The 14,100-nt window shown below is 45.1% G+C and overlaps 1 protein-coding gene across 8 annotated transcripts in view; it reads right to left on the bottom strand.

The window, feature by feature from the left end:
• LOC120980649 (golgin subfamily B member 1-like) overlaps positions 1–14,100 on the bottom strand; it is a 79,414-nt gene that overhangs the window by 52,490 nt on the left and 12,824 nt on the right. For 6 of the 8 annotated variants that reach the window (XM_040409879.1, XM_040409882.1, XM_040409881.1 and 3 more), the window contains exons 5-12: positions 12,206–12,328; positions 10,039–10,203; positions 8,944–9,120; positions 7,840–7,962; positions 6,106–6,219; positions 2,710–3,019; positions 1,449–1,558; positions 1,159–1,276 (exon numbers count right to left, since the gene is read on the bottom strand). In XM_040409879.1, coding sequence (XP_040265813.1) covers positions 1,159–1,276; positions 1,449–1,558; positions 2,710–3,019; positions 6,106–6,219; positions 7,840–7,962; positions 8,944–9,120; positions 10,039–10,203; positions 12,206–12,328 — 1,240 coding nt within the window. The remainder of the gene's footprint in view (positions 1–1,158; positions 1,277–1,448; positions 1,559–2,709; positions 3,020–6,105; positions 6,220–7,839; positions 7,963–8,943; positions 9,121–10,038; positions 10,204–12,205; positions 12,329–14,100) is intronic. The other 2 variants (XM_040409885.1, XM_040409886.1) reach the window with 1 other exon arrangement.

Here is a 14,100-nt window from a genome sequence, read left to right as displayed (position 1 = left end):
TCTCTGATGCAATGTTGCAGGAATAAGCCCGGGATTGTAAAGTGCTGAGCGCCATTTTCAGGATGGGCCAGGTGACTACTTTCAGAAAATATATGGGTATGGAGCTATAATAGGATAGGGTTTTATTTATATTATCACCTACATATGCCCACAATAATTACAGTATGGATCCTTATTCATAAATATATAGTCAACAACAGAACAGACAGGTCCAGAATAAAAGTATGACATCATTGATTAATCCATAGTAACACAAAATACAAATATATAAAAAAAAATCTGTATTGCTTTCAAATATTTGTTTCCCTCTAATATTTGTCAGCAATACAGATTTTTATATATTTGTATTTTCTCTTACTATACTTTTATTCTGGACCCGTCTTTCTTTTTTGTTGTTTAGGGTTTTATTTAGGTTTGTTAAAAGTAAAAACTTGAAAGGGTTTCATCCGGCCGAACTCTGTTTACTCGGGTGCAGTGGTGATGTCACATCAACAACACGCGACCGCTGCAGCCAATCGCTGGCATCGTCGGGTGCACCGCTGAATCGAGTGAATGGCTGCAGCGGTCAAATTTTGCCAATGTGACGTCACTAAGCAGATTGAGAACTGAAGCGGTGGAGCAGGATCTTTCAGGCACCACTTCATTAGTGCAGGCGGATCCTGAGGGTTTCCCGGTTTCCTTCTGAAAACTGGACAACCCCTATAAAGCACTGCCTTTTCGCAAGGAATGGGGAAACATAGCCCCATCCAAAAAGCTTTTGGGGTGGGGAATGTGTGCAGCAGGTCTGAGGGTTCTGCAGAATTACAATATCACTTGCTGGGTGACATCAGAGAATGATGTTTTAGCTTCAGCCACAATTCATGAACTCCTTTGATTCAGTATCCTGACAACTCTAGAGAGGTATATGAGAGGATTGGACATGACTAGGGGATGCATGCTGTACTGATTACACAATGGCGTTCACGTATCAAATCTATTACAAAGAAGCAGCCAAAAGTAATCAGAGTTGTTTCCATTTTCCTAAACTGCATTGCAAGGATGAATGGGTTGCTGTGGACAACGAGGTGACTTTCCTCGGAGGTGGTTTTGATACAAGAGGCCATATAAACCTTCAGCAAACCTAAGACAAATACATGACATTGTCACAATGACTTTTACCATTAAATGACTGCAAATCTGCGACAGATTCCAGCTTCATCTCCAGAGCTTTCTTCTCCTCTTCCAGGGCATAGACACGCACGGTTAAGGCAGACAGCTCCTGGTTCTTTGTTTCAGACTATGAAAGAAAACAATGCAAAACAAGGAAAGAGAAGATGTAAGCGGATGCTCTGAACTCCAGGAAGTAATGTGAGACGGAGGATGGGGATTAGAGGACAGTCGTTATGTACAGAACCAGGCAGAAGTGAGAGAAGAAATGTAGACAGGCCATAAGATAGCGGTACTTGTACAATTTTTAGTTCTTCTTCCAGCTGCCTGATTTTAGATTTTGACCATGCCTTCATTTTAAGGAATTTGGCTTCGGATTTACTTGCCTCTTCGGTTTTCAACTTCACTTCATCTAAAGGGGGGGGGGAAAAATTGGCATTATAAACAATAATGTGAACAGTATGTGCAAGCAATAGAACATTCTGTAAGGGTTTCCCCATACAGAACACTTAGCACCATGGATGGGTAATGTGTATGTCTGACCCTCGCTCCATTCGCTTCTATGAGGTCGCCGGAGATAGCGGAGCACTGTACTCTGCAGACTCATAGGCAGTGACTGGAGCAGTGGTCATCCAGGGGCACTACCGCACTGTTCAAACTGGTGGGACCCCAGTTCTTGGGATTGCTGAGGGTCTGCGTGCTGGGACAGGTGATCAATGTTTTTTTATGGGAAAACCCCGTGGAGTTGTATTTTACTTGAATATAAGATGGCAGCTGGGTAATGGCTCTATAGGCCCTAAGCACCATATAAATAGTAATATGGTAGGTGAAATAGACTTGCTGTAAAATTCTGCCTAGAAAGCTGTACCTAGGTAACACAGGATAGAAGAAAAAAATAATAATAGAGGATTGACAGCAGAAAAAGACCACATGGTCCAACTAGTCTGCCTTTATAGGGGATACATATTAGATTGGTGGGAGACCTACTGTTGGGACCCACACTGATGACGAGAACGGGGACCCTGTATCCTGTCGAGACCCCACCACAATGAATGCAATGGCTGGTTGGGCATACACTCGCCATTCATTTCTATGAGATTTATGGAAATAGCCGAGTACAGCACACGGCTATCTTCGCAACTCCCAAAGAAATAAATCGAGTGACCGCACGCATGCCCAGCCAGCCGCTCCATTCGTTTTGAGCACCCCTTCTCATGGTTTGTGAGGTCCCCGTTATGGGACCCCAACAATCTAATAGTTATCCCCTATAAGGGCAGACTAGGTGGACCATGTGGTCTTTTTCTGCTGTCAATGCTCTGCTTCTCCTTCTATCCTGTGGATAGGAGATTTATATAACCGGAATACCCCTTTAAACATAAATATGCATTAAAGCACAAGGTATTGAGCTCCGAGAACCACGGAGGACAATGACTCACAGCTCGCTGCCCACACCAGACTATCAGGAAATTTTCCAACACGTCACATTCAATATTACCTGGATTTCAGGAATTTCACTGTATTTCAGAAGGATGACAAAGCGTAACACTAAGTTTACTCTGTTACCTTGTAATTTCATAACTGCAGAGTCTGTAGTTGAGGCGTATGTGTCCCTGACGTCTCCTGGGCTCGCCAGGCCTTGAAGCTGGCTCTGAAGCTGTTGTATAGTCTGAAATTTCTCCTGCATCTCCCCCTTGTGTTTCTCTTTAATTTCTTGCATGGCTGCGCTATGCCGGAGAGAGAGCGATCGCATTTCGGTCTCATGTTTCTCCATCATGTCTTTAAGCTGTGCTCTCATTACATGCTTCTCCGCATCCAGCTTAGAATGCAAATTCTGTTTCTCAGACTGGAGAAGCCTGCATTTCTCAGCCATTTCCTGCAATAAGAGTTAAATGGGTTGTCTGACTTATTCAAAGAGTTCCCCAATGCCATTAAATATGCTAAAATTAAGAAGATCCCAAAAGCATCACTTAACCCCCCTCTCTTTCCGGTGCAGCCGCTCTGGCCCTCACCTCTAATCTGTATTTAGATGGGAGCATTGTCGACGTAGCTGTCTACCCAACATTATCGCTGCTGTCAAATTACTGGCCTCAGCAGTCTTGTGCTATATACCATGGAGGACAATGACTGGCTGCAGCGGTCTTGTGGGGTAAATATCATGTCATCACTGCAGTCCTGCTAACAGTGGGGAGAACTGGATCTGCAAAGCTGAAAAGCGCAGAGCATTAGGCTACTTTCACACCTGCGTTCAGGTGTCCGCTCGTGCGCTCCGTTTGAAGGGGCTCACAAGCGGCCCTGAACGCAGCAGTCCGGCCCTAATGCATTCTCAGTGGAGGCGGATCCACTGAGAATGCATCCGCCTGCCAGCGTTCAGCCTCCGCTCCGCTCAGTGAGCGGACACCTGAACGCTGCTTGCAGCGTTCGGGTGTCCGCCTGGCCGTGCGGAGGCGAGCGGATCCGTCCAGACTTATAATGGAAGTCAATGGGGACGGATCCGCTTGAAGATGACACCATATGGCTCAATCTTCAAGCGGATCCGTCCCCCATTGACTTTCAATGTAAAGTCTGAACGGATCCGCTCAGGCTACTTTCACACTTAGAAATTTTTCTAAGTTATAAAGCAGACGGATCCGTTCTGAACGGATGCAAACGTCTGCATTATAGGAGCGGATCCGTCTGATGAAACATCAGACGGACCCGCTCCGAACGCTAGTGTGAAAGTAGCCTTACCTGGTGAGCTATTGTTGCTTTTAGGGGAACTGGGAAACTTTGGGGGTGGGTGGATGACCTCTTAAAAATACTCTACACAGAAAACAACATACCCATAAGTAAATTTGTCTACTGTATAATTAAAAGAAGAAAAAAATAATAATAATCAGGCCTAGCTCACATAGTGTTTTGTCAGTGTTTAATCAGTGATTTCCATCAGTGATTGTGAGCCAAAACCAGGGTCAAAAACACAGAACAGAAGCAGAGCTTTCCATTATGCCTTAAAGGGGTTGTCTAACTTCAGCAAGTGGTATTTATTATGAAGAGAAAATTAGTACAAGGCACTTACTAATGTATTGTGATTCTCCATATTGCCTCCTTTGCTGGCTGGATTCATTTTTCCATCACATTATACACGGCTTGTTTACAGGGGTTACGACCACCTTGCAATTCAGCAGCGGTGGCCGTGCTTGCACACTATAGAAAAAAAGCACCAGTGAGCTTCCATGTTCCCGGCCACCAGAGAAGCTGGCACTTTTTCCTATAGTGTGCAAGCACGGCCACCACTAACGGATTACAGGGCGGTCGGAACCATGGAAACAAGCAGCATGAAATATGATGGAGAAAATGAATCCAGCCAGCAAAGGAGGCAATATGAACAATTACAATACATAAGGAAGTGCCTGATATTAACTTTCTCTACATGATAATTACCACTTGCTGAAGTGACACAACCCCTTTAAACTCTTAGCTTTGGCTCACAATCCCTGATAGAAATCAATGTCCAAAACACTGACATGTGAACTAGGTCTTAGAGGCCATTCACACGGCCAGATTTTCTGCTGGTAAAGCACGCTGATTGACAATATGCTGATCAGCTCTCATTTAGCTCCATTTACATGGAACAATGATCGTGCTGCATAGGGAAGAATGGTGGTTTCTTTGCATAGCTTTATTACCGACAAATAATGATTTTAACGCCTACTTAAACTACATGAGCGTTTGCTTGCTTGATTGTTCATTGATTGATGACAATGACCAGGTTCAAAGTGTAATCGGTCCTCTGATCATCAGCAGGAGGAAAAATGGTACTGAAAGGGGTTGTGCCAAGGTAGAAGTTTCTCCCCTACCTCCATCGGTCTTGAAAACGGAGGTCCCATGTCCCCTGTATGAAGCGTCAAATCGAGCATGTCTGCTGCTACTCCATTCATGCTCAGTGGCAGCTGGAAACACACATGCTTGACTTCCCACTTCATTTACATAGGGGCACAGGACCCCAGCTTTTGTAAAGGGTGTGAGTTCCAGCAGTTGGACCCCCACTGATTAGACAGTGCGAAAAGGAATACATTTCTATCTTGGCACTTTAAGTAACTTTCCAAATAGTCTTAAAAATCTCCTACCGTTACAGCTGCTATGAAGATGTCAATAGCTTAAGGCAGGAAACCCTGTGCTTAGTCAGCAACTGTGTTACTCCCTTCCCTCTGCTCTTTCTTGTCTGCAGGATCAGACTACACTGGGTTTTTGTAGTCTGTAACCATGGAGACTCATAGGACTGCATAGAAGCTGTATGTACACAATGGCAGGATATGTATGTTGTGTGTTGCATCTACGCTCTTGAGAATTGTGTGGGCGACACCTCCAAGTTATCATACTCCTAGAGCTATTTAGGGTACTTTCACACTTGCGTTTTTCTTTTCCGGCATAGAGTTCCGTCACAGGGGCTCTATACCGGAAAAGAACTGATCAGTTTTATCCCCATGCATTCTGAATCGAGAGAAATCCGTTCAGGATGTCATCAGTTCAGTCATTTTGACTTATCAGGCAAAAGATAAAACCGTAGCATGCTACGGTTTTATCTCCAGCGAAAAAAAAACGGAAGACTTGCCGGAATGCCGGATCCGACATTTTTCCTATAGGAATGTATTAGTGCCGGATCCGGCATTCAAAATACCGGCATGCCGGATCCGTCTTTCGGTAAAAATGTAAAAAAAGATACAAGACGGATCCGTCTGTTCGCATGACAAGCGGAAAGACGGATCCGTTCTTGCAATGCATTTGTGAGACGGATCCGCATCCGTAAATCCACAAATGCTTTCAGTCACATCCAGATCGGCGGATCCGGCAGGCAGTTCCGACAACGGAACTGCCCGCCGGATCACACTGCCGCAAGTGTGAAAAAATTTACTCAAAAGGTAAATCTATGAATATGCTCGTAACCAGATAACAGTAAATAATTTGTACTTAATTACTTACAGAAATCTGCTGATCTTTATTATCCAGCTCCTTCTGTAAAACATCAATCACTTGGTTCTTTCCTGATAAGACCTCTTCATCCTCGTGAAGTTTCTGCTTCAGGGCCTTGAGCAGCTGTAAATGTTGCAGGTCAAGATTATGTTTTTTTTTGTGCATAATTCATTATTCTTCACATTTTTCATTTTCCCCACCATCCTGCAGCCTGTAGTTCCCCTCTCCCTGCCTGCCATGCAGCTACAGTTTGTATGCCTCAAAGTTGTAGTGAAAGAGAACAAGGGGAAGACGGAATGAAAGAAGCAAGAGGTCAGAGCACACGGCAGAGATCTGACATTACACCACCCACTCAGCAAGCATTGAAAAAATACATAGAAGAGGGAAAGGTGGGTTAGTGTGGCTCTGTTGAGCGTGCGTGTGCTATGAATGGGGAGAGAGCTAATGCCAGAGGTGTCTGCCTCATCTTCCCTTAGAACACAAAGATTCGGCATGTTTAAATCCAAACACCTGATCCTTTTCCTTCCCCGACTTCTTCCATCAGAAGAGAGTCCGTAAAGCCCCCATACACATTACATGGCCACCGGGTTCGGCCTACATTCAACTAAAGCTACTTTCACATTCACACTGCTCTTTTCCTGTTCCATTTTGTCCCCATTCATCGTCAACGGGGACAAAATGGAACTGAACAGAGCGGAATGCTCCAAAATGCATTCCGTTCCGTTTGGTTGCGTTCCCATACTGGAGAGCAAACTACGGGTTTCTTTCCATCATGGGATGCGGAGCACAATGCAAGTCAATGGGGACGGACCCGTTTTCTCTGACTCAATAGAAAACGGATCCGTCCCCCATTGACTTTCAATGGTGTTCATGACAGATCCGTCCTTGCTATGTTAAAGATAATACAACCGGATCCGTTCATAACAGATGCAGATGGTTGTGTTATCAGTAACGGAAGTGTTTTTGCTGAGCCCGGCCAGATCAGGCAGAAACGCAAGTCTAAAAGTAGCCTAATGTGTACAGATACCGTTAGACTGTCTACAATTCACCAAATGTACATCTAGAGATGCCTTAGGAGTGACTGTGATTATTTTTATGTAATAGACACACTTTTAAAAGGTTGTCTAACCACAGTTTATAACGGTTTAAAATAACAAAAGGAGTAAATACTCCCTTTACGATCCCCTGCCGCTCCCGTACTGATGCTTCCTCGTTCCCTGCCAATCTCTGTTTACCAGGCTCTAGCAATGAAGCAGCGTATCGATATGCGACTGCTGCGGCCAATCATTTAGGTAAGTGTTTCCCAACCAGCGTGCCTCCAGCTGTTGCAAAACTACAACTCCCAGCATGCCCGCACAGCCAAAGGCTGTCCGGGCATGCTGGGAGTTGTAGTTTTGCAACAGCTGGAGGCACGCTGGTTGGGAAACACTGATTTAGGTCATCACTGTGGCCATTGATTGGCTGCAGCGGTCAAATGTCATTTCAAAACTTCATCACTGAAGCCAGGTGAACAGAAAGGAGGAACAGGCAGGGGGAACAGGGAAGCATTTTGATATTTTAGACCATGGTACACAGTTTGAGGAAAAATTCATGAGGTGGCAGCACCCCTCTAACTACTTGAGATGATGGGAGCAGCGGGGATGCAGCCACACAGTGGCAGCAGTGAAAAAGCGGAGGTCAAGCCCTCACCTTCCCTGCAATACCATTGTCAACAAGTAAATGTTTGCTCTTGGTTCAACCTACCTGATGGAGCTCAGCAGTGGAATCGGATTTGGCTGCAATCTTAAAAAGCTCCTGGTCATGTTTCTCTGACAGCAGTTTCATTTCCTTGTCTTTTTCCAAAATTATATTCTGATAAACTCGTATCTGGAAACAGGACAATTACTTAACAGAAAGACTGCAATACATGGTTTGTAAATAGTTGAAAGCAGACGTATGGCGGTAGAAATACATGAGCACAGATGTGCTGCATTCCTATTCAATTACATCTGTTTGTGCGTCAAAATACCCTACAACGTGCATAGGCATGGTGCCCATGACATTGTACAGCCCGTAATTTAACAGGCAAGTACTAGCTATATTATTTATTTTGTACCATTTCATGCCCTTTTGCAAGTTTCTTACAATCCCCCTTTAAATTATCAGAATTGGAGATCAGCTACTAAGAGCATCTCACACTCTGTCTGGTGGCCCTGACACATCCCTACATTTCACATACAGCCCAATGATTTCAATGGGCATCATGTAATGTTTCATTTCTCCTGTGGTGGCGCTACAGGATAATTAAAGGGGCTGGCTCATCTCAGCCCGCAAAGTGAAGGAGAGCACACCACGAATGCATGGCGTGCTCTCTATTCATCTCTATGGAAGTTGCAAAAATAACCGAGCGTGCGTGCGTGCTTGGCTGTCTTTGAAAGTCCCATAGTGTGGAAAGTAGAGCGCACCATGTAGACGAGACCACTGCTCCATTCACCGCCGTGGGACTGCTAGAAATAGCTAAGCTAGTGCACAGCTATTTTTTAGAACTCCCACAGTGGTGAACGAAGGGTGGCCACACATGTGCGGCGTGCTCTCCTTCACTTCAGGGGCACTGGAGATAAGGGTGGGTCCCAGAGCTGACATTGATGGGTTATCCTAATGATGAGCCAACACTAGTCGAACGATTTTCATGCCGATCTCAGGTGATTGCAGAGGGTTCCAGCAGCCACACACCTTGTGATCAGATTATTCTTGAAAGAACCCTCTAACAAGAAGTGATTGGTAAGGAAAGGAGGAGAGACACAAAGACATAAGCGCATATTATGACCCACCAGAGTTGTATAGAAGCACAGGCCTGGAACAACTCACATTTTCCATGTACATGGCTTCCTTCTCCTGGAAAACGCTCTTCTCTTTGTTCAGAAAGGCTTTCAGGCTGTCTGTCTGCTCTTGAAGTAGACTATACTTCTCCTCGCTCTGCTCTACTTTCCTGGTCAGATTCTGGATTAAAACCTGAAGCTCCTGGGTTGATTCATTTGCCATTATCTAGGTCGACAAAAAAATTTCAAATCACAATTCACATAAATTTTCATAGGTTAAAGGCCATGTACACCTTCGGAGGCAATTTTGGTTTATGATTGCATTTTACTCATTTTTGCCTAAAAATCATATTTTCAATTGGCCTTTATTAAAGATATTGCGCCATTCTATCACAAAGGGTTAAATGTTTTTCTAACTGATACTTTTATTTTGTGCCAGCCATCTAATAACCCTTATCTCAAAACTACTAAGAGGTCATAAACACTTATTTAAGCCACATTCTTATCAGTAAGATAAGGATTGAGTTATAATGTTAGAGAGCAAAGATAAGGAGCCTGTCTACTCCCCAGTTGACGGAAAAGACAGAAAATCCAGAGGATGCTACTACATCATCTCAGCTATGTACAAGAAAAGGATTTCATATTTTTAATAAATTGAAAAAATGATTTTTAGCTCAAAATAAGTACAATGCAATAATAAAAAATAAATTGCCCCCGAAGGTGTACACATAGCCTTTAAAGGATAATTCCAATGACACACCGCAATGGTAAATCACTAGGATGTGCCATCACTTTGTGACTGGCAGGGGTCTTTGTTACTGAGAAGGAAAGGGTTTCAGGGCTATTTTAGGACCGCATTCTCTTCACCGTTGTTCCCTGCGCAGCCAGGAGCACCTCTGTGCAGGGAAGGCCCAGGATGATGCAGACCTAAACATGCGCTGCAGCTCCTTCATTCTCAGGATTGTATGTGTACTAGAGGTCTGACCCACCTAGCTATATGCCATCATTTAGCAAAATGGGAATATCATTTGACAGACTTAGTTGATGTGGATGATAATTTATATTCAAGCAACGTGACAGCCACCGCGGTTCGGTAGCTGCAGAAACTGAGACCACTAATAACAATACCAGATCGCAGCGATACCTTAGCATCCGATTCAGCACTTGTCGCCTCTACTGGGGCGCTTGATGCAGCAGCCATTTGCAGATCTCTAATATAAGCCTCTTTTTTAGACAATTTCTCCTCTTTTGCTGCAAGCATGACATCCAGTTCAGAGCCGCGCAGCCTCTGAGCCTCCAGGTCCTCCTCCTGGGAAGCAAAACAGCCAAGAGAGTTCAGAAATGAGCAGCTATCATGAACATACCACAGTACTGCTAGAAAACACAGCAGTGGTCCGCAAATATTACATCTAAAATATACTGGCCACATGTTTAAAGCGCATAGAGGTAGCCCAGCTCAGGCTCAGCTAATACTGCTATATAGCAAATAGTAGCTGTGGTTAACACAAGGACAAGGACTAAGAGGCTGTCACAGTCACCTAAAGGGTCATCATTATGGACGACTTTTCAGCAGGCAGAGATGGAATCAGAGAGTAACTGATAGGACAAGTTATAGATATTTTAGTGCACAGAGTGACACCCACCGCTCTGGGGTATGTTCCCTGTCCCATATATCTCAATGGGGCTTTGTAAAAATCTATGTATGAACAACCCTATTAATATGTATGCAAAGGATTTTTAGCCAAAATGTATGCAACAAATTTGCCCTGTGTGAACATAATCATGAACCATTTTGATTATTCCTGCTTGCTGTCAGGTAATGGAAACCTCTGTTTTTTTTCCAAAGGATTAGAACTAAGTCCTATATTCAAACCGTTGCAGTTTGTGACAACGTGTGCATGTACTGCATCCGTGTAGGGGTTCAGTGGGATTGTCCAGACTGATACAGTCTAACAGACTGTGTGCAGGAGGAGATCAGGAGCAGGTTTTTAGGCGACATTTACATTTGCAATGGAGCCTCATTCACAGGAGGAACTATGAAGGAACCGACACATGCCATTAATCAGTGGGGACTACAGGTCACGGCTTGTGTCTGCAATGATACAGATCCGTCACAGTATTGTGGCCTCCGTTATAAATGAAAGCCACAATACAGATGTGATCAGATCCTTAACTCCTTAATATTCACACCGACCAGTAGAATTTTTTATTTTGCATCTATAGGTTAAAACACAATTACTAATATTGCATTTTCTTAAATTGTGTTTTTTTTCCCCTGTGTTGGGGCAGGCCTTGTATATCATTGGTGTGCATTCAGTTATTATTTCTTTCTTACTTTCTTCTTTCATTTTCTTTTTCATGATGCTTTCCTCCAAAAGACCTTTTATGGACATGATTGCTTTATAGATTTTGTTTAACTTTTTTTTTTATTATATTACTTATTTTCCCTATAACAGGAGCTGCCATAACAGTCTTGACATCTGCCAGGGCTGTACTGGTCATGTGACCTGTCCCTCAGTGATCACGTGACCGCTGGGACCAATGGAGGCAATGACAGCTCGGCTGGCTACACAGCTCTCATTCGATCCATGGCTGTACAATCTCTCGTGCAGCCATTATTCGAGGAGGACGTAAACACGTAACACTTTAGAATAAGGCTCAATAATGACCGTCATAATATTGGCAGTCATATCCGGATGTAGAGGAAAATGACTCCACTCATTAAAGGGGTTGTGTTATCTGGAACTTTAAAGACATATACTAGAATATGCTATCAAAGTCAGATAGGTATGGGTCTCAGAGAGGTATCTCCAGAACGAACCCCTGAAATTGTGTGGTGTGCTCGCCATTCACTTCTATGGAAGTTCTGAAAATAGCAGAGCGTTGAGTGCGGCTACGACTCCATTCACTTCTATGGGACTGCCGTAGGTAGCCAAGCCAGCGCTCTGCTTTTTTCAGAAATGAATAGAGGATGCCTGCGCTTGCGTGTTATGCTCTTTGCTCGCTTCGGGGGCCCACGTTCTGGAGATAGGAGCGGGTCCCAGAGGTGTTACCCACACCTATCCTAGCAATATGCCACCCTTTTAATAGCAGGTACAAATACTGGACTGTAGATAAACAGATGTAAGAAAACATTAGAAAGTTGCAGAACTTTTCACCCAAAATGAACAACCTTTTATTAAGGCTCTGTGGAAGTCTTTCCCATTCAATGCAAACAAAGGAGCATTATAGCCTAAGAAGCCGGGATTTACCCTCAGTATGAACACATATAATACACAGTGAACACCCTCCCTCACATTATTTAATGGTACCTTTTTCTTGAGCTCTTTATTTTTAAGCGCTAGCTGTGACTCCAATTCTTCCACTCGTTTCCTTAGTACCAGAATTTTGCCTCGGTTTGCAGAAGCGTTCTCTTGGTCGGCATCCCCAGATCCCTGAAATAAGAAAAAAAAAAGTCATTAAAAGTAGTGGACATTTTTCTGGACTGTCAGTAATGCCACTGAACAACACAAAAGTCGCCCTCCGGTCTAAAAATGGGTGAAAACAGAAAACAATAGATTACATCCAGCACAAAGCAGTAGATACAACTTCTTCTAATTAAGCTCTCTTACTTTAGAAATATATTTCTGTACTAAAATCCCATCCCTCTCTCCCTATGCTGTCCATTCTCCAGCTCTACAAAAAGGAGACTTTTGTATTACTTACCAGTAAAGTCTCTTTCTCGCTCTTCCTTGGGGGACACAGGAAACCATGGGTATAGCTCTGCTCCCTAGGAGGCGTGACACTAAGTGAAAGCTGTAAGCCCCTCCTCCATCAGCTATACCCTTCAGCCTGGAGAAGAGACTGCCAGTTGCGTGTCCAAGTAGTGAAAGATAACCACCAACCGGAAAAAAGAACTGTCTAGCCCCAACGGGGGCAACCAAGCCGGAACCACAACTGTAACCCAAATGAAGGGCGGGTGCTGTGTCCCCCAAGGAAGAGCGAGAAAGAGACTTTACTGGTAAGTAATACAAAAGTCTCCTTTTCTCGCCCATATTCCTTGGGGGACACAGGAAACCATGGGACGTTCCAGAGCAGTCCCAGAAGGGAGGGACCAGAACAAACTAGACCAACACCAGAGGCATCAATCAACTGCCGCCTGCAACACCAGACGGCCTAAGGCGGCGTCAGCCGACGCATGAGTATGCACCCTGTAGAACTTGGTGAAGGTGTGCAAGGAGGACCAAGTGGCCGCCTTGCAAATCTGCTCCGTAGAAGCCCGATTCCTCTGAGCCCAGGAAGCCCCGACCGCTCTAGTGGAGTGAGCGGTAACACCAAGGGGCGGAACCTTGCCCTTGGCGAGATAAGCCTCAGTAACAGCCATCTTGACAAAACGGGCGATAGCAACTTTGGATGCCGCCATCCCTCTGCGCGACCCCTCCGGAACCACAAAGAGCGAGTCAGTACGCCTGAAAGAGCTGGTTACCTCCAGGTAAATCTTGAGCGCCCTGACAACGTCCAGGCGATGAAGCTTCCTCTCCCGCGGGTGGGAAGGGAAAGGACACAAAGAGGGGAGAACGATGTCCTCGTTCAGATGAAAGGCGGAGACCACCTTAGGAAGGAAGGAAGGGACCGGACGAAGAACCACCTTGTCCTGGTGGAACACTAGGAAAGGCTCCAGACAGGAAAGTGCCGCCAATTCGGACACCCTCCGAAGAGAGGTGACGGCTACAAGGAAAATAACCTTGGAGGACAGAAGTCGCAAGGAAACCGTCCGCAGAGGCTCGAAAGGAGAAGCCTGGAGCGCTGAGAGAACCAGGTTCAGGTCCCAGGGCGGTACCGGAGGGCGGTACGGGGGAACCGCGTGAGCCACGCCCTGAAGGAAGGTCTTGACAGGACCAAGGGGGGCCAGTGGGCGCTGAAACAAAATGGACAGCGCAGACACCTGACCCTTCAAAGAACTCAGGCCTAGACCTTGGGCCAGTCCGCTCTGCAGGAAGGACAAAACGGTGGGGAGAGAAAAGCGGAGCGGAGGAATCCCCAGATCGGCACAGAACCCCAAAAAGGTCCTCCAGGTCCTATAATAGATCCTAGAAGAGGACGGCTTACGGGCGCGGATCATGGTGCGGACGACGTCCGCAGAAAAACCCCTACGTGTCAGGACGGTGGTCTCAACAACCACGCCGTCAAACGTAGGGACCCTAAACGCGGGTGGAAGATCGGTCCC

The sequence above is a fragment of the Bufo bufo genome, chromosome 10 (genome assembly GCF_905171765.1).
Source record: "Bufo bufo chromosome 10, aBufBuf1.1, whole genome shotgun sequence".
Taxonomy (NCBI): Eukaryota; Metazoa; Chordata; class Amphibia; order Anura; family Bufonidae; genus Bufo; species Bufo bufo.
Note: the sequence above shows the minus strand (reverse complement) of the source record. Positions and strands in the feature narration are given on the sequence as shown.